The sequence below is a fragment of the Dama dama genome, chromosome 9 (genome assembly GCF_033118175.1).
Source record: "Dama dama isolate Ldn47 chromosome 9, ASM3311817v1, whole genome shotgun sequence".
Lineage (NCBI taxonomy): Eukaryota > Metazoa > Chordata > Mammalia > Artiodactyla > Cervidae > Dama > Dama dama.
The window spans coordinates 108,801,613-108,828,279 of record NC_083689.1 but is presented as its reverse complement, the minus strand read 5'-3'; the positions used below and the strand labels follow the sequence as shown (position 1 = coordinate 108,828,279).

At 41.2% G+C, this 26,667-nt stretch overlaps 1 protein-coding gene across 1 annotated transcript in view; it reads right to left on the bottom strand.

The window, feature by feature from the left end:
• MAN2A1 (mannosidase alpha class 2A member 1) overlaps positions 1 to 26,667 on the bottom strand; it is a 202,770-nt gene that overhangs the window by 67,579 nt on the left and 108,524 nt on the right. The window contains exons 11-12 of the mRNA XM_061152130.1: positions 22,863 to 22,977; positions 21,687 to 21,754 (exon numbers count right to left, since the gene is read on the bottom strand). Coding sequence (XP_061008113.1) covers positions 21,687 to 21,754; positions 22,863 to 22,977 — 183 coding nt within the window. The remainder of the gene's footprint in view (positions 1 to 21,686; positions 21,755 to 22,862; positions 22,978 to 26,667) is intronic.

The following is a 26,667-nucleotide window of genomic DNA, read 5'->3' as shown; positions in this document are numbered from 1 at the left end:
CATCCGCCGGCTACAAGGTCTGAGGAACCCAGACCCACAGTGTCCTGGAGCAAGTGCACGCAGCTAGCAAAAACAAGAAGCAGAGGAGAAAACTCCCAGACCTGTATTTCGTAAAAAGCAAATGACTAACAGCCCGTTACACTGACCAAGGTGATTATTCTTAACCTTTTACAATTCTACTTACTTGTTCACCTTTGCATACCTTACACAGACATCATTCACTGAAGAAATGTACATATGCCCAGGACTTATTCATACAAGTCCCACGGCCTCTCAGTTTAAAGACCCTTCTATTTCTATAAAACAGGCCTTCTTTATTAGACATTTAACTGTTTTTCCATAAAAACTTTCCTAGAAACTATATAATAACAATCACACTTCTCTTCCATGACCAGATATAGAATTTATACTTGCAAGAGGAAAAATAAAACACCATGTTTTCTGGAAGCTTCCAGTTGATTCAGTAACATATATTATTTGGCCTCAGTTAAGAAGAAAAGTAATTCCACACTTAGGAATAGAACACTTTCATCTCAACAATCAAAATTAGGATTTTACTTGAATACAATAGTGCATAAATATAGCCTGAATTTCTTAACACATAAAACTTTATTTCAGCAATTTTTCTACATTTAGGAGAAATAAATTAAAATTCATGGACAAAAATATTATAAATCTAATCTCATGGAAGTCATTCACCCAAGGACGAGATTCAAAAGGAAAGTAAACAAATGTCCTGCCAGTGTGAAGATGCCCTTCATGAAGCAGTAAGATGGCAGGAGCACCTAAACTGCTGTTGTCAGCCAAGCACTTGATTTCTGAAAACACCTTCCTAAATCCAAAAGCTCCGTAAGAGATCACTAACAAGGGTTCTTACTTGAGATGGAGAACAGGCAATTACTAAGTAAACATTCCACGAAGTTCTACATTAGAAGATACTACTTTGTGTAGAGAATTAAGTTTGCTTATAATACTAATAGGCAAAGCAGTAAATCAAAAATAAAATTGTAAAAAAAATAAACAAAATAAAACTGTATCTTAAGGGAATATTTTTACTACTTTTAATTCAAAGTAAATTTGACTTGTTAAGTGGCAGAGATTTTCAGATGTTGGTCAGTCCAGTTCAGTTCAGTGGCTCAGTCGTGTCCGACTCTTTTCGACCCTACGGACTGCAGCACGCCAGGCCTCCCTGTCCGTCACCAACTCCCGGAGTTTGCTCAGACTCATGCCCATTGAGTCCGGTGATGCCATCCCACCATCTGTCGTCCCCTGCTCCTCCCGCCTTTCAGATGTTAACAACAATAACAATACCAAACAGCCAGCATTAATGGGCCTTTAGAACAGGGCCGAGCATACAGGATGTGCTTTCCTTAACTCTGTGCAGCTTACAGCCAGCTTATGAAACCCTAAAACCATGCAGAGCCAGGAATCACACGGAACCAGCCAGGCCCTAAGGCCTCTCGGAGGCAGAGCAGGTGGCCTGCCCTTCTCCAGCGGGTGAGGGCCTTGGTGTGCACGTGCTGGGAGCAGAGGCCGACCCCAGCTCCAGCTCCCCACAGCTCTCTGAACACCGCTTGATCAGGCAGCTCCACGCCACCTCCACCTCAGCAAATAGCCCTCACTCTGACGGCCCCCAATCAGCTGCAGATGGAGGACTGGGGTGGACGGGCTTTCTTTAAGGGGGTGAAACGAAAGGTACTTCTCTAAACGGCTCGAATAACAACACAAGCTACTCTCTCAGGAGATTCTCCTTTTTGTAGGAAGCAGTGGGAATGTGTGTGTGCTCAGTCGCCTAGTCACGTCGGACTCTCTGTGACCCCCTGGACTGTAGCCCTCAGCTCCTCTGTCCATGGGATTCTCCACGCAAGGACACTGGAGTGGGCTGCTAGGCCCTCCTCCAGGGGACCGTCCCAACCCAGGGATGGAACCCAGGTCTCCCGCACTGCAGGCAGATTCTTTACTGTCTGAGCCACCGGGGAAGCTCAAGAATATGGACGTGGGCAACCTATCCCTCCTCCCGGGGGTCTTCCCCACCCGGGGATAGAACCCAGGTCTCCCGCACTGCAGGCAGATTCTTTACTGTCTGAGCCACCGGGGAAGCTCAAGAATATGGACGTGGGCAACCTATCCCTCCTCCAGGGGACCGTCCCAACCCGGGGATGGAACCCAGGTCTCCCGCACTGCAGGCAGATTCTTTACTGTCTGAGCCACCGGGGAAGCTCAAGAATATGGACGTGGGCAGCCTAGCCCTCCTCCAGGGGACCGTCCCCACCCGGGGATAGAACCCAGGTCTCCCGCACTGCAGGTGGGCTCTTTACCAGCTGAGCCGCCGGGGGAGCCCGAACTGTATCACAGGTCTTCATTTTGCAATATTGATGTTATTTTGGAAAATAGTTTCTTTCTCCTATGTCCCAGTTATTGAACCAACTTGGTTATTTTCTAGAGTTTTCTACCTCCAAACTTCCTTTCCCAGTGATTATGCAAGTGAAATGCTTTATAAATGATTTCTATTATAACAGACAACTAAATGTCAGTTGGACATAACCTGGGGATTATCCACAGCTCCCTCTCCCTCAAGACATACTGCAGCTAGACCTAACATTTAAAAACACAGAGCTGGTTGGTGACAGAGGTGGGACCAGAAGGAGCCTCCGACTCTCAGCCCGCGCTCACCTCACAAGTCCATGCTCTTTCCAGGCACCGGGCAGTGAGCCCTGCCCAAAGCCCAGCAGGATAGAAGCAGAGGTAGTATCATAAATGCTACCAGGATTCACAGCTGCAAATGCAACGCAATACTATAAAGTTTTAACCCTCAAAAGTACAACTACATATTTCAGGCTTTCCTACACTGAGAAAAGCATTTCTAAAAGCAGAAATAAAACCACAACCAAAGTAGAATCAACACGTCATTGTATAACTTTTTAAAAAAAATAAGGTTGAAAAATGTTGCAACTATTTCCACTGTATAACAGAAAATAGCAAATCAATGAAAAGGATAAATATTCCTTTCCAACTATTCTAAAATGTTTGATACTAAAGCAATAAAGAGAAACAGATACAAAAACTGTACATAATTTGGCTGACCCCAAGAGTCTTGTCACCAATTAAGCTGCTTTCACTCTGAGATAGCTTTGCCTAAAACAAAAATACCATCTGTTTTACCTAAAACATTAAGATGTTCTATTTTCTTGTCAATTCAGAAATCACATCTGTAGCCATTTTCTGAAAAGACAGCAAAAGACATTATATTTATGGGTGACTGCATAAGGAATGATGTTCAATCAAAATGTAATTTTCATCTACTAGAAGAAAATTTCATTTCTCCAGTGACTATAACGCCATAACTTTGGAGGAATACACAGTACATAAACAGGCTGATTTTCACAAATAAAAAGACCTTAAAAGTTTAGTGCAGTAAAATAAGGTTGTTTTGTTGCTAAAGACAAAAACGGCAAATGTTTGTATTCAGTGCACATCTCCCTGTTGACAGATGAAAATCCATCTCGTGAGAGGTTTTCTGGTGAGGAGCAAACAACTTTTTACTGGTGCTACATCTCTGCATGCCGGTGAGCCATCCTGTAAGAGGTAAAACCATGAAAACAACCAGACAAAAAAAGCACACTCTCTTTCCAAAACACTTTGACACAATGTCGGCTCTAGGACAGAAACTCTACAGTCCCAGGAGCCGACTGAAGAAGACACAAAACACTAGGGAAAACACGACTCTCAGTGAAGGAGACACCATGTCACAAGGGGTAAAGAACACATTTCAAAGAAAAACACACACGCCATCCAGACACCCACAGTACTCTGAGTTTATGCTGCTGCTGCTGCTGCTAAGTCACTTCAGTCGTGTCCGACTCTGTGCGACCCCACAGACGGCAGCCCACCAGGCTTGTCTGTCCCTGGGATTCTCCAGGCAAGAACACTGGAGTGGGTTGCCATTTCCTTCTCCAATGCATGAAAGTGAAAAGGGAAAGTGAAGTCGCTCAGTCGTGTCCGACTCTTAGAGACCCCATGGACTGCAGCCCACCAGGCTCCTCCGTCCATGGGATTTTCCAGGCGAGAGTACTGGAGTGGGCTGCCATCGCCTTCTCCGGAGTATATGCTAAGCACCTACAAAATATCAAAATCTAAAACCAAGTACATGTTAGTTCCAAAAGCACCCCAATTTCACATTTAATTTTCTTGCCTAAAAAATAAAATAAAGCTACTCTCCAAAGAAGGGTGAAGTAAGTCCAAAGGCTCTATTTAAAATGTTTCTTTTACCACAAAGTTGTGAAGTGTTCTCAAGTCCAAGATGGACTTGAAGCCCTCCCTGACTTTTTCAGCATCAGGATACCTTCACTAAAATCTTTTTCCTTGTTCCTCTTGTAGTGCACGGTTTATTAATCTACATTTAGAAGGAAAAAAATCCGGCCCAGAAGAATGGAAGACTGCAGTAAGCCGCACCTCTCCAGCCTGTGCTCTGCACCGCTCTGGGCTAACAGCTCTGTGTGAGCGGCTTCGGAAGGCGCGGCAGACGCTGCGAGGGAAAGGAGACAGGACAGAGGACGAAGCGCGCACAAAGCCAGGGGAAAGAAGCACCCGAGGAAGCACACTCGCACCCCGGTCAGTTCCCCCAGACCCGACACAAACCGCTTAGAGAAACCACGCAGGTGCCAGACGTTTAAGTTACTTCCGCACTCTCACAGTGCGCAACTCCAGCTGATGGCGGGGGGTAACTGGGTTATCCGGCAGACACAGCAAAAACCAACTCTAGCTCTTCTCTGACACAACTTCATCCCCTTTACAAATGTTTCTTGGGTTCTACAAACGTATTTCCAAATATCATAACTGGCAATTATTATAATCCTTCTTAGATACAGGCGACAGTCCCCAAGCTAACTCTGCCTTCATATTGGAAGGTATCAAAATAATATCATACTTCTACACAGACAAAGGCACACGTTACTTCTTTCCATCTTCAGCACTTTCTTGACTGTGGTCCTTGGAGTAACTATAACATGTATGCAACGTGCAAAATCACTTTAATTTCATTAGACAAATCACACAACTAAAACGTAAGTGTAAACCTAATTCTCTGTATGATAATCTGACAACAATAAACTAGCACCTCACGGCTAGTTAAAGTTTGATTTAAAGTATAAACAATAAAAAGGCAATTAAAACATAGCAGCTTAGCAAATGTTCTCTGAACACACAACTACTTTGCCATTGCTCTCAAATAAACCTTAAAATAATTATTTAAAACAGTCTGTTCAATCACTTTTCAAAATAAAGTCTAAACCTAATAAATCTAAAATAGTTTTGTACCTAGGAACAAAAATGAAAACAGACTAATCCTAAGGACCTGGGAAGAATCTGAGCATTTCAAGTTTATGTAAAACTGCTGAAAGGAATGACTGAGGACACTACACCCTGAAAGCACTAAGGAGAATCATTTAGGAGACAACACGTGAGACTCAAGAGTAGCCTACTGACAAACGTGGTCTTCAAACTTATAAACGACAGTAAAAATGTACATGTAAGAAGTAATTATATTATTTAAATCATTCTATCACAAACTTTAAACTGGTTAATGTAAGAATTCTAAAAATTATTACTTCAGGAGGTACAAGAATGGAATAAGAAATGTTTGGTTTTTTAAATTCTGATAATGAGGAAGCATGGAGTATAATCAAGGAGCCAGAACACTCAGCCGAGTCTCCTTTGAGTGAAAAGTCAGCACCTCACACTGCTGTGATCAGGAGATGGGATACAGAGATGTGGAGAGATAGCGGTGCTCAAACTGCAAAGACCTCCTGAGAGGCCAGGGACAAAACCAGACAGGGCAGAGTCGAGGCAGCAAACATGTTGGTGATAATCTGATGCCAGCTGGAAGAATCACGGTGGCTTCTATACCTTCTGGGGGGAACTCACTAATTATGTCAAACAATTTCATCCCTCTTCACACCACTAATCTACAGTTTTACAGGATTTTCCAAAGTTCTTTTGGTGGCAAAACTTAAACTGAACTGACACGAAGCTATATATAATTATTTATTCCTTTTAATCTGAATATTCAGAATCTTTAAAGTATTTGAGGAGTTTTGCCCCAGTCTCTGAAGTACTATATAATACACCACGTCTATTCCTATCATGTTCCTAAAATTTTAAAAATTCTAAATCCACAAATAAATACCTAGCCCTGAAGACTTCAGGTAAAGGATTGAGGACTTGTATTTAGAGGCGATGCAGCAATGTGAGTTACACACTGCTTGTCGATTCTGTCCAGATTCTGAGCAAGAAAGAAACCAACAGGTGAGAGAGTGGGGAGAGGATGCGCCCATCCCGCACAGTGCTACCCAGGGCGGGAGCACTAACTATATCTGGCCCGAGTGGCTGACCGACGGCACAGCGGAACAGGTGTGTTTTAACATGCTCTTAAATAGGTCACCAAGAAACAGTGAATGTTTAAGAACACTCTATTTTCTTCATATGTGAAATCCCCAAATCCCAACAGGACACACATCCGCTTCTGTGAGACACCCCTTCCTCTCTTTCCTAACGTGTAATCACGCAATGTTCAATTACGCTTCGGCTTTGGAATCCACAGAAAACTCTCATTTCTTCAACAGCTGTGATTGTGACTCCTCCTGTGTGCTGCTGGCTGTGTCTGGTCTCGGAGGCAGCACCTGGACCCCTACGCACGGGGGCTCCAGAGCTCAGGTGCCGGGGCTCAGCCGCCCCACAGACCGTGGGTCTCGGTGTCCCACCAGGGGCTGACCCGGGTCTCCTGCCTCGGAAGCCAGGCTCTCAACCACTGGACCACCAGGGAAGTACCTGACAGGATCTTCCTATCTGACTGCTAGCAAAGTCTTGGCGACATGTCTTTAAGATGCTTTTAGTACCCAGGACTTATTTCTTCAGCACAGACCTGTATCTATAATACACAACACATAAATGCACTCTGAGCTGAAGGGAGCAGGAAAGGCCAAGAGTGGTCAGAAAGCAGGGTGGCTGCCCTGTGGTCTGCTTATAAGCGATGAGCGGACACTGCCGGATGGTTCCTCCACAGCCATTCTCAGTTCCTACTCTGCCAGAAGAAACCCAAGTTCACTTGGGATGACAACAATCCTAGCTTAAAACAGGGTCACAACATTTGATTTCCCAAGCTTGGGGTGGGCCATGTGACACAGTTCTGGCCAACAAAAGATATTGGAATGATCTTTTAACTGGAATTCAGTAAGTAGAGCGTCTTCTGTGTGTGCGTGTGTATCCGTGTGCATGCGCGCTGTCCGTGTGGCTCAGTGGCTCAGTCATGTTCACATCTTTGCGACCCCGTGGACTGCAGCCCCCCAGCCTCCTCTGTCCATGGGATTCTCCAGTCAAGAATCCTGGAGTGGGTTGCCATTTCCTACTCCAGGGGATCTTCCCGACCCAGGGATCAAACCTCTGTCTCTTGGTCTCCTGCAGTGGCAGGTGGATTCTTTACCACTGCGCCACCTGGGAAGCCCAGAAATTTATTATATCACCAATTTAATAAAAGTCAGCAGGCTCAATTGGTATAACTTTCATCCTTTGCTCCTTCCCATTCCTGGCTGGAACACAGATGCAATGTCTGAAAAAGCAGGAACAATCTTAAGGCCATAAGAACAATAGCGATAGGCTTAGTGGCAGAGAGCTGAAAGGTAAAAAAATGCCTGATTCTTTAATGACCCCATGAGATACATCACAAGTCCGGGGCTACCCACCTCAAAACTCGTACATAAGAAAAATTACCTGCCTTCAATTTTTGTTGAGGGCAGCTGAATGCAACCCAAAGTGATTCATTAAACACATGAGAAACAATACTGGGTAACACAGGGAAGCCAACAAGTACTGAAAACTTAAAGTAACGTTGAATGCAAGAGATAATTCTCCTAAAGTAGAAAATTCCCCATAAAGATTCATCACTATAGACATGCTTTTCCTTAAAGGGTTGTTTATTTTTTAAACAAGCCCTTAACTGCCTATCAAATATTCCACATAACTTCTTTCTCATAATTGTTACCTCTTCCATTTCAATTTTTAGTTTTCAATTCAGCAAACATGTCCTACAAGCCAAGCACCTCTCCTTATTTGACTCAACTAATCACAACTTCTTCCATTCAAACAAGTCATCTTCCTTTCCTCCATGGGACTTGGAAGAGAGATTTCATAAAAACATAAAATGAAAACCTCAGAATTTACCAATCCCGTTCTTTTATTAAAAAAAATAAAAGCAAGTTTAGCATCTTTTTAAAACTTCATACAGAACTTTATGAACACAGAAATAAAAGTAGAAAAGTGAAAGCGTTCGTCGCTCTCATGTCTGACTCTTTGTGACCCCATGGACTGTAGTCTATGACATTCTCCAGGCAAGAATCCTGGAGCAGGTTGCCATTCCCTACTCCTGGGGATCTTCCCAACCCAGGGATCGAACCCAGGTCTCTCGTATTCCAGGCAGATTCTTTACTGTCTGAGCCATCAGGTAAGTCCCAACATAGAATATCTGACAAATTCATTGATAGTTATTGTTGATGAACACTGAAATCTTTAAAAATATTTGTTCACACAATAAAGCCAAGAGACATAATCTTGTCCAAAATTCTCTTCATATCTATACATGATTATTTCTGCAGGGTAGATTTCTTCCAGCACACTGTCCAATCCAAATGCTCCTGGCACATACTAAGTCCCTTTCCTGAGAGACTGCCAGGTGCCATGTTTAGAATGATGAACAAGACTCAGCCTCTGCCTTCATGAGGTTTATAGCAACATTACACACGTCGTAAGAGAAGCAATGGTGAGGAAGGACACACTCCTGTGAGAATGTGCAGAGCGGCACCCCGCCCTGACACGAGGGCGCCGGAAAAGGTTCCAGAGGGCGCAGCGCCAACGCCGAGCTCTAAAAGGTAAGCAGGGATCAATCAAGCCAAGTGTGTGCATGTGTGCGCGCGCGCGTGTGTGTGTGTGTGTGTGTGTGTGTGCACGTGGATGTAATGCCAACGCTGAGTTCTAAAAGGTATTCAGGGATCAATCAAGCTGTGTGTGTGTGTGTGTGCGTGTGCGTGCGTGTGTGTGCATGTGCGCGAGGATGTAACGCCAACGCCGAGTTCTAAAAGATAAGCAGGAACCAATCAAGCCAAGTGTGTGTGTGTGTGTGTGTGTGCGTGTGTGTGCGCGCGCGTGAGGATGTAACACCAACGCTGAGTTCTAAAAGGTAAGCAGGAATCAATCAAGCCAAGTGTGTGTGTGTGTGTGTGTGTGTGTGTGGTGTGTGTGTGTGTGTGTGCACGCGCGAGGATGTAACACCAACGCTGAGCTCTAAAAGATAAGCAGGGATCAATCAAGCCAAGTGTGTGTGTGTGTGTGTGTGTGTGTGTGTGTGTGTGTGCGCACATATGTGTGTGTTTGGGGGCAAGGTGGAAAGGGTTTTTTGTTTTTTATTTTTCTCCAGGTAGCAAAGACATGTAAATAAGACAGGACATAGCCAGTCAAAAAACTGATAGCTTTTGAAAGGTTAGAGCTCATGGTGTAGGCTAGAGTATCATATGGAAGATAAAACAAGAGAAATCAAAATGCAGACAGAAAAGCCAAGTTAAAGACTGTGGAATTTTTCTTTCGGGCAATGGGAAAAAGAAGGGTTTTGAGCAGGAGAGTTACAACATCATTGCTAACACTTGCTGAGTGCCTACTAAGCACTAGATCCCACACAATTAAGCTCATATACATAATCTTACTTAATTCCTCAAACAAATGTATGCAGCAGGGACACACCCAAGGGAGAAAGAGCTGGCACTGAATAAATATGGACAAAACTGAGATACACTTAATAAACAACACAAGAAGACATGGTGTTTGCCTGGATCCAAGTTGAAAGTGAAAGGGAAGAGACAAGAATAATCAGGTACGCCCATAATTTCTTGCCCAAACAAGCAGACTTTTGAGAGTGAAAGGGGACACTAATGAGAAACTAGAACACATGATCACTTTCAGGCTGAGGCCCAGGTTTCTGGCCTGGGGAACTGGATGATGAGGCGAAAACTTTATCAAAGAGCTTGGAGCCACAAAACAAGTCCAGGCAGGGAGGAATCCCATTTAAACCCACTGAGGCCGAGGTGTGGGCGGCTGTCCCAGCGGAGCTGCCCGCAGAGCCTGCGGCGTGCGGGTCTAGACCTCCAGGGACTTCTCAGCAGATCTGCGTATTTAGAAAGCCAGGGATAATAAGTGATGGCAATGCGGAGGAAATACCACTCTCCCCACAAACTTCTAACTTTCAAATCTTTCCAAGGCAACGTGACTGTTTTCTAAGATCTCTACATGCTCTGCTTCTCTACCTCTTTCAGATGTCAACATAATCTGAAACTAGAGATCAATACTACTATTAGCAAACTGCCTTTACATTATAAAAATTCTGCCAAAACTAGATGGGAAATTCTAATTCAGTTTGGTAATCAAATTTACAACAATGATTTGGATTTTCACTATGTCTAATTATTTCCAATGCCTTCTTAATTTTGATTCACTTATCAGTCAGGGAAGTTAAGTTTAGCAGGAACATTTTTAAAATTTCCTTTTTAAAAAAAGAAAAGAGTATCTGTAGTATGCTTTATAAATGTTTTCATATTTGAAAATGCCTCTTTGTTGCTTTCACATATGAAAGATAACTCTGAGTACAAAATAATTTCAAAACTCCATATACTTGTCATAGAGCAGAAACCCTTTTTGTGCCATATTGCACAATATCTGTCTTTCTGCCTGGGTACTTTTACAAAATGTCCTTTTCCTTTTAATTGAAATAAGTTACCAAGACGCACGAGGGGTGACCCTTTCATTATACTGCGGAGAACTTAGCCCTTTTCATCTACAAAGCAAGGCCGCCTCCGCTCAGAACACTTTCCATTGTATCTTTGATGACTGCATCTGCTAACATTTCCCTACAGAAAGACCACAACTCCTCTGCTGAACTCCCGTCCTTGACCCCCACCACTGTCCCTCTCCCCTGCACTCCTGAAGAGCGTCTCATTTTTCTCACGTCACTGATGTGCTCTTTCACCATGTCAGCTTCACTCTTACGTCTCACCAATGAAGATTCTGTTCCTGTCATCCTAACAGTCTTTCCTTATCTCACCCCACCCCCTTTCTACAGCATCTTGCCATTTTTTGCCTTCCACTCTTTCTTTTTCCTTTGGGATTATGACTCAAACTGAGAATTACAAAGAATTAAAAAAATTTTTTTCTGGTCTCTGTAATAAACTATTTTAAGATAAGCTGTTCTTCTCAATCCTCATGTTACCCCAATTTTCAGGATTCTGCAGGGCTTCTTCACAAGCTCTCCTATGATAATTTCCCATTTACTATTTCTCCTCGTAGAAATAGACATCCACCTAATCCTGTGTACGAGAAAGGTACCTCGTGGTCCTCACCGCAGTACTGGCCAAAGTTCCTCTCTTCTCTAGAGTTAGTTATTTCACAAATACTTGTTGACCACCTACAGTGTACCAGTTATTTGCCAGGGGATTCAAAAGTAAAAGTTCCCTGCACTCATGAAGCTAACATTTTAGCAAGAGAGATGGAAAACCAGAAATAAAGGAAATAATCAGTTTGCTATTAAGGCCTGAAGGATGTGAAGAAGATGCAGTAACAGAGAAAAGAATGAGTGAAAAATAAGTTCACAGGCACAGACGCAGTCTGAGTGAAGTTTCCGAAAGGCTACTACCCAAGGGGGCTACTGTCTACAGCACTGGGTATTCTACACCAGCTCTGCTGCTCTGAAAAAACACAGGGCCTCTTCCTTCAACAAACAACATCCTGGCCCATGCCACCAACAGCAACTTCCTTGAGTGGATACTGTGCTAGATCAATGCTCTATCATCAGTCCCCCTATTTGTTCCCACCTATTTTATATCTGGCAGATTCAGTCCCCACATTGGTTGTAAAATACAGGCACAGGGAAAACCATCAGTGCGATTAAGGCTGGCAGTGGCTCTGCTAACTGAAAGGGTTAAACCTGACTTGAAAGTAAAATTTAAAGTAGAACATCTTTTTAAAAAAAAAATTATTTATTTTTAATTGAAGGATAATTGCTTTACAGAATTTTGTTGTTTTCTGTCAACATGAATCAGCCATAGGTGTATCTTTAAGGACATCTTCCATCATTCATCATTCTTCAGAGCTTTACCATAAAAGACTTCATCATAAAACATACAAATATGTATAATGCCCCAGTCTACTGATGCAAAAGCAAAGCTTCTGCTTTGATTATGGGACCACTAATTGGCATTCTGTGTCATATTTTCTGCATAACCATACATATGATAAATTATTTGTGGTTTCTAGCCTAGTTTTTGTAAAGAAGACCAGGAATTTAAATACTCAAAAATATTAGACAATATGAACACAGAGTGCCTCTACATCTTTACAATTTCTTTCCAAATCTTTTGTAGGCATCTTGTCGGTACTTATCGGTGACTTACCTTTATTGAAAATTTCCAAAGCACTCAACTTTATGATTAAAAAACTTTATACTTAATCCATCAGTTTAATAAAAATCAAATGATAAGAGAACAGTAGCAAGAACAACTGATTTGGGAGTAAGTAACTGCATTATGGTAATCACACGGTTCAAGTGAACTCCTGGCAGGAGGGAAGCCCCAGCCTGCTAGCCAGTGGTCTGTCGGCAGGAGGGTGGGTGCATGGGCACAGAGCAGCCGCTGGTCTAGCTGGTCAGTTAAGCGGGCACTTGTAAATAGAGATCTGAGGCGAGGAGGATGAAAGGGAAGAACAGCTGCCTAAAGCTGCAGAGAGCAGCCCCATCTTGTCCAGTTTTCCTGCGCCAGAATCTTAGAGCCTGGTGCCGCGCGCTTACTCGCTCAGTTGCACCTGGCTCTTTGCAACCCCACCGACTGTAGCCCGCCAGGCTCCTCTGCCCGTGGGATTCTCCAGGCAAGAATGCCATTCCCTTTTCCAGGGGATCTTCCCAAACCAGGGATTGAACCTGGGTCTCCTGCACTGCGGGCAGACTCCTTACCGTCTGAGCCACAGGGAAGCCCCTTCAAAGCCTTGTGGGCAGACATAAAGGAATCAGTCTCCACACCTGCTTTCAGAAACCCACATGTTATTTTCACTTCCGTTTTCATTGGTTAGTGAGCAGGTGCATTTTTTAGTCCAGTTTGATCAGCACTGCAGTTTGCAGTTATCTTACACTGCTGCAACAGGGCGACTGTCAAGTCAAGGTTTTGGTGTTCCTTTGATTGTTGATCATCTGAGTTTTAATAAAAAACTGAGAGTCAACTTCAGGGTTCCTAGTCAGTCACCATATAAAACGGAAGCATCAATATTTTGTCAATATTTTTAAGAAACATATAACATGTGTTACTTCATCTAAGTCAATGTGAGGCTGAAAGAGTATTTTAGGAACTAATACTCATCATTGCTGATATAATAAAATAAACAGAAATATTAAGAGTAGGGAGAACAGTGTGAGAAAGGTGGAGTCTTTCCTCCTCTTCTCTCCTCTAAGAGCTATTTCCCTTAAAAGTCAGGTAAAAAGCAAGCCAGTAAATGACTGATTTAGAATGGCAAACTCTAGACAAGGTTATTTTGCTTATCAGACGTGATTGTTCCCAAACAGTTCCAACTACTAGGCAAAGAAGTTTTAACACAAAATATACCACATGAAAGGTATCACCAATCCCCTAAGAGACTTTGGTTGTTTAAATAATGTATTATAGTCCAACTCAGTCTTCAGGTTAAAACATCCTCTCTAAAATATTCCAGATTACAAACAGGCTGCAAAATATTTCTGGATAATCATAGAACTGGTCAATCTACGGCTTAAAAACAGTCAACGTTAATAAAACACAACTCAGACAGAACATAGATAAAAATACACAAATACCCTTCAAAAGTAATTAATACTTAAACAGAACAGTATCTCAGAAGAGACTTTAGGAACTCCTCCTTCAAGTCCAGTACTGAATATTAATTTTAAAATAGACTATGCAATTAACACCCCGATAGACTTAGTGAGCTCAGCTTCTTTGTCTCAGTCCTGTCAGTTACGGTTCCTCTGGCGGCTCAGTCATAAAGAATCCACCTGCCAATGCAGGAGACCCGGGTTCAATCCCCGGGTCAAGGAGATCCCCTGGAGGAGGAAACGGCAACCCACTCCAGTGTTCTTGCTGGGAAATCCCATGGACAGAGGAGGCTGGCAGGAACCTTCAGGCTATGGTGTTGCAAAAGAATCGGACACGATCAAACAACTGTCATCAACAATTCCTCCATTAAAGAAAAGCTATACACTAGTTTTCTAAGCAAAGGACCTTTGGGTTGCTCTCAGAATAACAGAACCATTAGAGGGTTCAGTGTCAGAGCCTAGTGAATTGTGCATTCTATTATCACTTGGAATTCCCTTGTGATAATTTTAAAATGCAGCCACTTCCAAGGGAAAAACAAAACAAAACAAACAAAAATGCTCACAATGGATACAAACCTTGATTGTATCCATTTATTTTTCTGCTAACTAATGTGAAGACATTTCTACACTAGCTTTCTACTACATGACAAGACTTGAGCTCGAACATTAAAAACCATGAGCAATAAGCACAGTCCTCACACTAATTACACTGCTAATTAACACTGTTCCACCTCCCCCAAAGAATAAGCCAACATTCCAAACAAAAAAATAAGGCTTTGGTTTCTTCACTGAAAGCTTATGTTTAAATAACTGGCAGAGATGGTAGGTACTTCCTTAGATATACTGTGATGTTATGACATAATGACCAATCAGAAAATGCTCCAAAGCCTTGAATCCTATCTCACTAGTGGAAAATTACTATCAGAATAACTGTGTCTGATAACAATATTAAAAATACAATGGCAGAAACCATCACATTATATCAGAACATTATAAATCAGTTTTCCACCAATTAAAAAATACAAAATGTAGAATTAGGCAAATAATCTATGTCAACAACAGCAAAAGCCTCATGACAAAGTATACTCATTCAGATATACAGGTGTATCTTTTAAATCCACTCATTCTTTAGAGACCCCAAGAATGCAATCCCAACAAAGTTAATTCTATAAGAAGGCAGTGGTGCTGAGATGCAATGCCAAATCTGTCAAGTCTCATGGTATTATACTCTGAAATCTCAAATGAACAGTTTTCTGAACAGTTTGCTGAACAAATTTAAAGTATATTGAATTACTGCTTATTTTTATTTATATTAGTATTTAGTGGATTGGAAGCCTTCTGTCACTCCAAATGTCAGATGAAAGAATCTGTTGAAGAGAATATATACCAGAATACTACGTTTTCACATAGAATGTGAACCATATTCTATGCATATGTGGTATCTGAAGTTTAATCTTCTCTTCAAGCAATAATCAAATGTGTCATAACCTATCTTTATTAAATTCTCACCATGCTATCATACCATAGGCACAGCAGTGGACAAAAATAAATCCTCAAGGAGTTTACAGTCTTGTGGGACACACTTCAAACAATTACACTGGCAGAAAAAGCCAGCATCAACCCCCAGTCACGCGACTGAGCTACGCTGGACCTGACTAGATGAAACACTGGGGCCAAGACCATGACAGGATGAGACCCTGGGCATCTCGGGAGGAGGGGCGTGTTTCATTTTGCACTGGGAAATCAGTGAGCCGTGAGGGCCGGTGTGAGCTGCGGCAGGCCCTCCCCAAAGCCGCTGCCGTCCTCCCCTCTGCGTCCCCTACATGCGCCCCCCATCAGGCAGTGGGGAGTGACCCCCCCTTACATCCCAGGTGGCCTCCCTGACTGCTCCACTAATTGACTGAACTCAAAGTGACCTTCTAGGGCTTCCGAGTCTAGGTCTGAAGGCTTGCCATTTCTATGCAAGTAACTTTTTCAGAGTGGCTTTGGGTAGACTCATCAGAGCTGAATTAATAGTTCAGGTACAGAGAAAGGCCCAGGGACAGTAAGCTACTACAGCAGTTCACGCAAAACATAAAGGGCTGGTTAAAACCAAAAGCAACAGAAAGAGGAGAGAGGATGGGTGTCAGAGATGAGTAAAGCTAAAATCCAAAAGACTCTCCTATTGATGACACTTAAGGATTAAGAAAAAATAGAAGTCAATGTGGGTTCTGGCGTTTCAGAACCTAGACAGCTAAAAAGAAAATGATGCTCTCAATCAAGGTCCTCCAACAAATGAACGGCAACACGTCAAGTGAGTGGGGTACTGAGTGCCTGTTCTGGAATTGTGTCCTCTTCCATCTGGCTGATATTCTGAAGTAACCTAAGCCTAGAAAACACTGACTTCCTTTGTGTCTCCACATGGTTAATGCTATCTTTTCTAATTAATTCTTTTTTTTTTTTTTCTGGCCAAAAGAGATGTAGGACCCCTTACTAATAAATACCTCTCTAATAATTAGAAGCATATCAAGGTAAACGTGTAATAGTGATTTCAAACTAAAAGCTTACCTACTTGAGAAACTTAACCTTTCAGGTTTACAGAAGCCACCGCGGTATCATTCTGACTACCTCTGTGCCTTTGGTGTTGGGTCGCTCAGTCCTGTCTGACTCTTGGTGAACCCGTGAACTGTAGCCCGCCAGGCTCCTCTGTTCATGGGATCTCCCAGGCGAGAACACTGTAACGGGCTGCCACTTCCTCCCTCAGGGGATCTTCCTGACCCAGGGATCAAATGTGTGTCTACCCGTGGATTCTCCACCACTGAGCCACCAGGGAATCCCTTGGTGGCATTTCAAAGTATTCACCATAAAAAAAAAAAAAGTGACTTTATACTCTGTCAAGCACATGACTTGCAGACCTGTGTTGCAGCAACATTTAATCCTGCCCCGCCTGAGCAGACGGATACTGACAGGAGACTGAAATCCCTTTGTCTGTCTCAGGCTCTCACTTTGCGTCCTCAGTCCCGAATCCTGTCAAATCTTTGTATTAAATGTTCTTACAACTGGTTTCCTTAGGCAACTGTGAACGTAAAGAGAAACGGCAACATCTCTGTGTATCTAAGAATTAAGGCTAGACAATTTATGACCTGTTCAGGGCACCCTAACTGCTAATTTGTAATTTCATGTGCTTTCTACGCAAAGGCTAAGTGAGCGTTTACTATGCAGCTCACAGAACCCTGTGAACTAACTCAGGCACACAGGCAAGCACTATGTCAGCTCTCAGCGAATCAAGGACTGCTTTTACATACGCACAAATGAAATCGTATCAGGTAGTAGATTTTACTAATGCTGCCAAAAGCATGATCAAATGCATTTTACATGTATTATTTAAACTGCAGGGGTTTAGACCAGTGTTTCCCAACCTTTTGTCATTATAACCTCCTTCAAGATTCTCTTTATTTATTTTTTCCTAATCATTCCTCCACACAATTTTGACACTACATATAAAATGTTCATCTGCTGGGCACCATTATGCACTGTATCTGTGCTTTGCATTTCCCAAAGAATACATTTTTTTTTAAATCCCCCACCCCAACATCACCATGGGCCCAAGAACCAATTCTTATCCTCCTGGGGAAGACACCTCCCTATTGAGAATGCACGCTTTATTTAGACTAATAATATGTTGTTCAAATTAGAATTATTCCTATAATCAAAATAAAACTAGGCCTCGGAACATCTCAGAAGACACACGAGAGGACAAGACTGAGTCGTGGCTGCTCTCCTGGAACTGCCAACTTAAAGACGGAGGAGCACCGATAATACACTCTGACTTCCAGTACCTGCAAAACAAAGCTATGAAACACTTCCATTTTAAAGGACACCAACAGTCCTCCATTCTTGATTGATTTTATTGAAAGACAACAACTCATATAATTTGTGGCTAACAAGTAAAAAGTGGATTTAAAACCAAAAATATAAACGGTTTTATTCATGAGGTTCTAGAGTTCAAAAAAGACAGGAAAGATAAAAATAAGGATCTGACAATCCTAAGTATTTCCAACACACCTAACTATGGAAACAGCAGCACTGACATTTGGTAGAAAAGAACTCTGAAGATATAACATGAAAATGAAGAAAACTATTTAAAATGAAATATCAAGAAGTGACTGTTCTCCTAATAGACTCAAAAAGTCTATGCTTATTTTTTATTAAAACTGTTCATTATTAAAGCTCAAAAATATATTTTCCTCAATTAATAGACTTCTGTCTCCTTTCTCCCTCTAGCATCAGGAAAGTTGAGTCTCGCGCACAGCTGGCCAAAGCAAGGCCTGCACGGGAAGAGAAACCACAGCGCACAGGTCCCGCTCTGACCCCAGCGCAGCCCGCCCGCCCGATGCGCGCCCGCAGGACCACTAGGGGTGGGGGTGGAGCGCGACTTCCCAAGAGCACACAGAAGTCATTCTCAGAGTCAGCAAAAAAGGAGATCTGCCGCCACCAGAATAGGAAAAGATAAAACAGGTAATAGATAAGAGGATTATGCCTAAACCCAAATAGATTTACTGACACCACAGTTTATTAGGCACACAACATATTAAGAGTTGCCATACAATCCCAAATCCATCAAAACATTACTTATTTTAGGACAAAGAAAATGTTTTATAATTTTATAACTGATTTTTCTTTCAGGATCATTCATTATCTTTTCATCCTAACTATGGCTTGGCTATATGCAAGCTTTTAAGACTTTAGCAAGGTTAAACTTTATTTTCTTTTCAAAACAATCCCCTCCTTTTTTCCAGGCAAAAGAGATGTTAAGTTTCTTTAGTATTACTTTAGTGATACCTAAGTATTATTGAAATATACTACTGCTGTCAGGTGTGGCCTGAATCTGCTGGAAATCTGAGCACAGAAGAGGTCTCAACTGTAAAATTTCTGTAATCACTTTGATCCCATTTATTTTAAAATACTTTTAATACAGTGTACCTATTTAAAATAATGCATCACACTTTACAATTAGTCTTTTATTCTATAGTTTATAAGAGGTGATACTCAATTTCTCAATTTAGATAGCAAAAACTTATATTACCAAACTATAAGGTGGCAAGAATACACAAAAGAACTGTACAAAAAAGATTTTCACGACCCAGATAATCACAATGGTGTGATCACTCACCTAGAGCCAGACATCCTGGAATGTGAAGTCAAGTGGGCCTTAGGAAGCATCACTACAAACAAAGCTAGTGGAGGTGATGGAATTCCAGTTGAGCTATTTCAAATCCTGAAAGACGATGCTGTGAAAGTGCTGCACTCAATATGTCAGCAAATTTGGAAAACTCAGCAGTGGCCATAGGACTGGAATAGGTCAGTTTTCATTCCAATCCCAAAGAAAGTGAAGTGAAGTCGCTCAGTCGTGTCCGACTCTTTGTGACCCCTTTGTAACCCACCAGGCTCCTCTACCATAGGATTCTCCAGACAAGAATACTGAGTGGTTGCCATTTCCTTCTCCAGGGGATCTTCCCAATCCAGAGATCGAACCCGGGTCGCCCGCATTGCAGGCAGACTGTTTACTGTCTGAGTCACAAGGGAAACAATGCCAAATAATGCTCAAGCTACCACACAATTGCACTCATCTCACATGCTAGCAAAGTAATGCTCAAAATTCTCCAAGCCAGGCTTCAGCAATACATGAACCATGAACTTCCAGATGTTCAAGCTGGTTTTAGAAAAGGCAGACAAACCAGAGATCAAATTGCCAACATCTGCTGGATCATCAAAAAAGCAAGAGAGTTCAAGAAAAACATCTATTTCTGCTTTATTGACTATGCCAAAGCCTTTGACTGTATGGATCACAATAAACTGTGGAAAATTCTGAAAGAGATGGGAGTACCAGACCACCTGTCCTGCCTCCTGAGAAATCTGTATGCAGGCCAGGAAGCAACAGTTAGAACTGGGCATGGAACAACAGACTGGTTCCAAATAGGGAAAGGAGTACATCAAGGCTGTATTTTGTGACTCTGCTTATTTAACTTATATGCAGAGTACATCATGAGAAATGCTGGGCTGGAAGAAGCACAAGCTGGAATCAAGATTGCCAGGAGAAATATCAATAACCTCAGATATGCAGATGACACCACCCTTATGGCAGAAAGGAAAGAGGAACTAAAGAGCCTCTTGACACAAGTGAAAGAGGACAGTGAAAAAGTTGGCTTAAAGCTCAACATTCAGAAAACTAAGATCATGGCATCCAGTCCCATCACTTTATGGGAAATAGATGGGGAAACAGTGGAAACAGTGGCTGACTTTATTTTTGGGGGCTCCAAAATCACTGCAGATGATGACTGCAGCCATGAAATTAAAAGACACTTACTCCTTGGAAGGACAGTTATGACCAACCTAGACAGCATATTAAAAAGCAGAGACATCACTTTGCCAACAAAGGTCTGTCTCGTCAAAGCTATGGTTTTTCCAGTAGTCATGTATGGATGTGAGAGTTGGACCATAAAGAAAGCTGAGCACCAAAGAATTGATGCTTTTGAACTGTGGTGTTGGAGAAGACTCTTGAGAGTCCCTTGGACTGCAAGGAGATCCAACCAGTCCATCCTAAAGGAGATCAGTCCTGAATATTCATTGGAAGAACTGATGTTGAAGCTGAAACTCCAGTACTCTGGCCACCTGATGCGAAGAGCTGACTCATTTGAAAAGACCCTGATGCTGGGAAAGATTGAAGGCGGGAGGAGAAGGGGACGACAGAGGATGGGATGGTTGGATGGCATCACAGACTCAATGGACCTGAGTTTGAGTAAACTCCAGAGTTGGTGATGGACAGGGAGGCCTGGTGTGCTGCGGTTCATGGGGTTGCAAAGAGTCAGACATGACTGAGCGACTGAACTGAACTGATATTGTGTATCTGGGTAGTGACTAATTGATACTTGGGGTCAATTAAAAATAGATAACTTGGTTAAATAATTGTCAATAAAAACATAAAATGTTTTTCGTAAATCAGAGGCAGCTATAAATTAAATGCCACATTTTTAGGTTGACTGAGCACCTTTCCCATTTAAGCATAAATCTACAGTGTAAAAATGAGGCAGTTTTACAAGCACAGTGATAGTTATCTAGTAAACAATTTACAGTAGGAACACTTATCTCCTAATAGTAATTACATTTCTTCTTCCATTTAAAAATACATGATCAGAGACTAATAAGGTAAGTAAATAGAAAGTTAATTAAGAAAGATTATACTCTAAAAAATAGTCAATATTAGAAATGTAAGGTAGTTTTTATAATAAAGCTACATGTTTCCCGCCCCGTATTAAGTATCTGTGAAGAACTACTCTTACACAGTTATAGGCCATCAGTGTACCAAGCACTGTGTCAGCTGTTAGCACGGAGCACGACACTGCGGCGGGCTTCCGCGGTGGCTCTGGGATAAAAATCCCACCTGCAATGCAGGAGACACAGTTTCCATCCCGGGTGGGGAAGATCCCTGGAGGAGGGCATGGCAGCCCACTCCAGGACTCTCTCCAGGGGAATCTCACGGACAGAGGAGCCTGGGGGCTACAGTTTATGGGGGCGCCAAGAGTTGGTCATGACTGAAGCGCACACTCACATATGGCACAGCCATGGGAGAAAAATCCATTCTTCAAGCAGGCGTTTTAAATTAATAAGCTGATTCAATGAAATACTGCCTTAAAATATGTGCTGGATCCAGAGCAAAACCACGAAAATCCAAAAAGTCAAGTCAAACAAGTGGTCAAAGTTTCTAAGAAATAATGCTATTTACCTTGGCTCTGCACTCAGACTTATCACATTTTTTTGTGGCAGAGAACTTTGCGTTCTTTGTTTCAAATCCTAGAAAAATGAACAGAAGTTTTTATTTTACTTTTAAAAGAAGTTTCAAAATTAGCTGTGTAATAATATCTTGAAGAAAACATGAAAAGGGCACAGCAGAAAACAAAAAACAAACCTCTTTCCAGCTACATAAAGTCCACCCAAGTTCAAAGCAAGCAGATCTTGTGTCTATGAATATGTGTTGTGCATTTAGATTTTAAGCATGGCATGTGCTGCAGGGACTAGAGAGTCCATAATGTGTAGCTCTAATTAGTAACCAAATAAATCAGAGTTCTAGAAACAATTCTGCAGAAAGCTTTACTATGTCACTTTGTGTCACATGCTTCATATCTTTAGAGACATAAGTTTGATAAATAAAAACAATTTTAAAATATCTGAGTTGCTAAGTAGAAGTGTAAAAAGGATTTCAATAAACCAATTTTGAACCGTTCTTCCTTGCTGTGGATACCATGCTCTTCCTCTCAGGGCACGGCCTGTTTTACTAACTCATCTGGCCCTAACAGGCTAAGGCATGCATCATTCTGTCTCACAGATGAGTGACCAAGCAAGGGCTCACAGATATAAAGCGACTCCCTCGCCCCGCAGAGGGGCAGAGGTGAGACTAACAGCTACTCCCGCAAGCCCTCGCCACGGCTCTGCTCTGACATCTCTACACTGCCCAGAGCACTCCCTGACTCATCCCGAAACCAGAGGGAACTTAGGACCATTCAAATAGAAATGCACAAGGACAGGCTCAGGATTTACGGCAGTTCACACATCAAAGAGTTGTTCATTAAAGCTAAGGAAAATAACGAGTATCAAGCCTAGTTACCTTATAATATCATCTTAAGTGTTCTAAAAGTCTGAATGTTTCGCATACCTTGAAATAAGTTCATTATTTCATTTTTCATGCTTAAATTTCATGGGAAAATACACACCATAAATCAAAGAGACACAGGAAAGAAAAACACAGGTAATTTATATAAAGTGATACAAATTATTTCAAATAATATACAAAGAAGTCATCATATTTCAATGTCTCTTTTTATTAAGCTTCTCACTCCCTTTCCCAATCTAAAAAGAAAAGAATCATTCGTTTTTATGATGAAAATAGAAGATATTAACTAACCATTTCTAGGAAGGTATCTGAAGAGTAAGAGTCGTATAAGCGTTTGTCCTTCAAAATAAGCAGCAGTGCAGAATGTCCAATTATCTTCTTTAAATTCATCAGTGAATGAAAGAGTCTGTGAACCAAAAATTTTACTTATCTGAGAAGTGATTCAAACATTAGTATACACTATTTTCACAGAGATCAGACTTGTTGCCAGGGAGAGGGGAGGAGTGGATTGGGAGTCTGGGATTAGTAGACACAAACTATTATGCACAGAATAGATAAACAATAAAGTCCTACTGTATAGCACAGGGAAATATATACACTATCCTGTGATACGCCACAACAGACAGGAAAATTTTAAAAATGTGTATATAACTGAATCACTGCTATGCAGTAGGAACTAACACACTATACATCAACTAATCTGTATACAATATTTTCAGTTGTTTTATTTATGGCCAAACCACCATCATCTTCACCCTGTATTCAAACTAAAACCTATCATGAACCTATGATGAATCTCTGAATGAAGTACTTAGGGAAAAAAAGTTAATCAGAAGGTATCACTGGTAAGGATTCATTAAATAGCAAACTTTCTGGACACAGCTGAAACATATAAACTTATCCACACTACTTATATTCTCCATGAATATCATACTAAATAATAACAATAGCCAGCATGATGACCCCAACAGCTCTAAAGCATTCTACCAATAGCAATTAGTTGATGTTTCACTTTAGAAAAATCTTTAACAAGCATTGAAATAACAACAAAAGAAGACATGAGATTAACTCTCATTCACAAGAAAATTCAATCAGTATACACACTTCAAAGAATTTAAATTCCTAAAGAATTCTAATATTTTGTTGAAGTTAGTTTCATGTTCTTGTTCAAAAGAATTAGAAAATTTCTCAGATCCAGATAACAAAATTGTCTTTGTCCTTGTTCTACTTCTTTGTCACTGAAAGTCTTAACTGTATTCAAACTGTGCATTTCTGCCTGAGGAACAAAAGACATGCCTATGAATTGACTGATTCAAGTTCAAATCTAAAATATAATCTTGGAACATTACCAGCTATTGGTGAAGCACTATACCTAGGAAAGAAAACTTGCCTTTTTTTTTTTTTTTCAAAGTCCCATCTTATTTCTTTAAAGATTTAGAGAGCAGGTATCCCTAAGTAAACTCATAATGGAGAAATTGGTAGAGAAACTTTCATAGTAATGCTTTCAATCAACCCTCAGATGTTTATAGAGTGATTATATTATTTTCCCAAACACAGAAAGCAATTTTGGATCTATGTGTTAAAATATTTTTGTTTATATTCAGCAACAAAATAATTGTAAAAGAATTAGATAACTTCAAAGATGTAAGTGATCATAATCAGTAAGTTATTAATTAAGTGCATTTACATAGTAAATCTGTAACTACAGTATTAAAATCTTATGGAGTTCAATCATCCAGCTAAATTTCTCATTCTATTCAAATATTTTACTAAATAACAGTGTTTTCATAAGACTAAGAGACCATATATATGAATGAACACAATGCAGTTATGAGAACAACTCCTTCAATCTAAGTTTATTTTTATTATCTACATGGCTATCTTTATGAGGTTATCTGAACCTACAGAATAAAAGTCATGTTCTGCACCTGCTAAAATCTTACTCCTATTAGTGTTTTAGAGGGTCCTGATTAAACTGAGTGAATGCCATAAATCAATGTTTGTGTCCTAAAGGCACATATGTAGTCTTCTTACGAGTTGAAGACAGTGCATTTCCCAAACACTTTCTCAAGATGTATAAAGCTATTTTGCTAAAAACAAAATAAAGCTAAACCCAGTAAATAAGTTTGGGAAAAATTGGGAAAAACAGAATTTTATACATTTCAACATTTCATCAATGTGGTATGAAAATTTCCTCTAATTTCCTAATATACCCTTGTCGTACTATGAAACAAGTTTAGCAAACATCACTGAGGAATCAGTCTTTAGTCTGTCACCACTGCTGCTGTTTAAAGAGGTGCTCTCATGCTTGCCATTCAATAGTTTAGACTACGCATTAGGGGCCTCAGTCTCACCCACTGTTCATTCTTTTCTCCTACCTACCTTTATTACAGTTTAGCCACTGGCAGAGCCTTAATCTCTCTGTAACTGACCTCTTACCATCCCTTCTTCACACAGTCCCAGGATTCACTGTTAAGCTAAACATCCAGCAAAACACTGCCTAGTCTAATTCATTTTTGATGCCATGATTTTTATGCCATAATTAGAATTAACCTCCAAATATGCCGTAATGTACATGTGCTGTGAAGAACGGCCCTGAGAAGGCAGAAGAGAGGGCTAACGGGGCCCGGAGCTCTGACGGTGCTGCGGAGCGGTCACACCTGAGCACAGCCTGGAAACGCAGAGGTGGGGCTCATTCAGGTTCCAGGGACCATCACCAGCAACCGTAGTCAGCTCCTAACGCACACACTTGATCACAGGGACATCTCTGCCAACATCTGAATAAGCAGGAGTCAACAATCTAAGAACCGGAAGTCACCCTATACTAGCTACTCCTTTAGTAATAATTCTCTAACTTGTGTTTTGAAACTTCCTATTTAAAAATGTGTGTGCTAATGGCTTGATAATTGTTTATGGCTTTTCAATGAAGCATGAAGGGCTGACAAAGCAGATTTACAAATGTCAAGTACAATGAGAATTACTGTGTCTTTTTTCTCTAAGATGCAGTTTTCTATGGCGATGCTTTTATATGTTAAAAGCAACACCAAATACATGGAGGAACTAATGGCAGGCCTTCTGGAGAGGTCACGAGACAGAAAATATTCTGTACAAAAGCCCCGTGACCTGGACCCTAACCCCTTTCAGTATGGCAGCCAGGGAGAGAGCAGTCAGTGGGGAAGGAGGACTCTCTGTGTCCTCCTAGGAGCTCTGCTCTGGCCTGACTCCCAGCAGCCTCACTTTTAAACTCTCGAGAAACCAAGAAAATAGGAACAGATGAAAAGAAAAATACAGTATCTGACCTTACTTTCAAAGACACTTTCTGTGGGAGCAATAACATCACTATCATCCAGTAAGTATCTTCCACTTTAAGCTCAGCTCAAACTCAGACCAATGCCAGATATATCTGCCACAAGAAAACTAAGAAGATATTTAAGGTACTACCTTGAATATATTTTTTTAAGACTCAAGGCAACCAGTGGAACCTCCAGAATATTTGTTACCAAGTTTCCTGAAAGGCAGTCAAAATATTCTAACTACAAGTTTAGTTAACACTATTACAATTAGTTGTATCAGTTGTAGATCAGTTTTCTAAGAATAGCTTTATGTGTTATGTATACTTTCTACCTATGAGAATATCTATAAAAAGAGATTCACTTTTTATATCTAAGAAAATCAGATTTTTAATGATTTTTATAACATTATCAAAGAGTAATCTGGAAGAAATACTAATCTAAACTACAGTGAAACAATAGGCAAAACTCCTCCTCCAATGTCAGAATCTCCCCTGCACCGATCCTAACGAATGATAGCCTCAACTCTGGTATGATGATGGAAATCTCACTATTACAAAAGGTAAGCTTATTGGGAAGCACAGTTTACAAAGTGCCCTGCTATTCTGAGCCAAAGCCAGTAATCACTGTTTCTGATCTGCAATATGAAAATGATGGGATTCTATTCCCTCAATCATCTAACAGACCATCCAGGAGCTGAAGATAGCTTTGATATCAACACCCAGACCATCCCTTCTCACTCCGATTCTTTATGTCATTATACATGACAAGGTTTCTCGGTTCTTCTACTTGCTGGCTATTCTTCT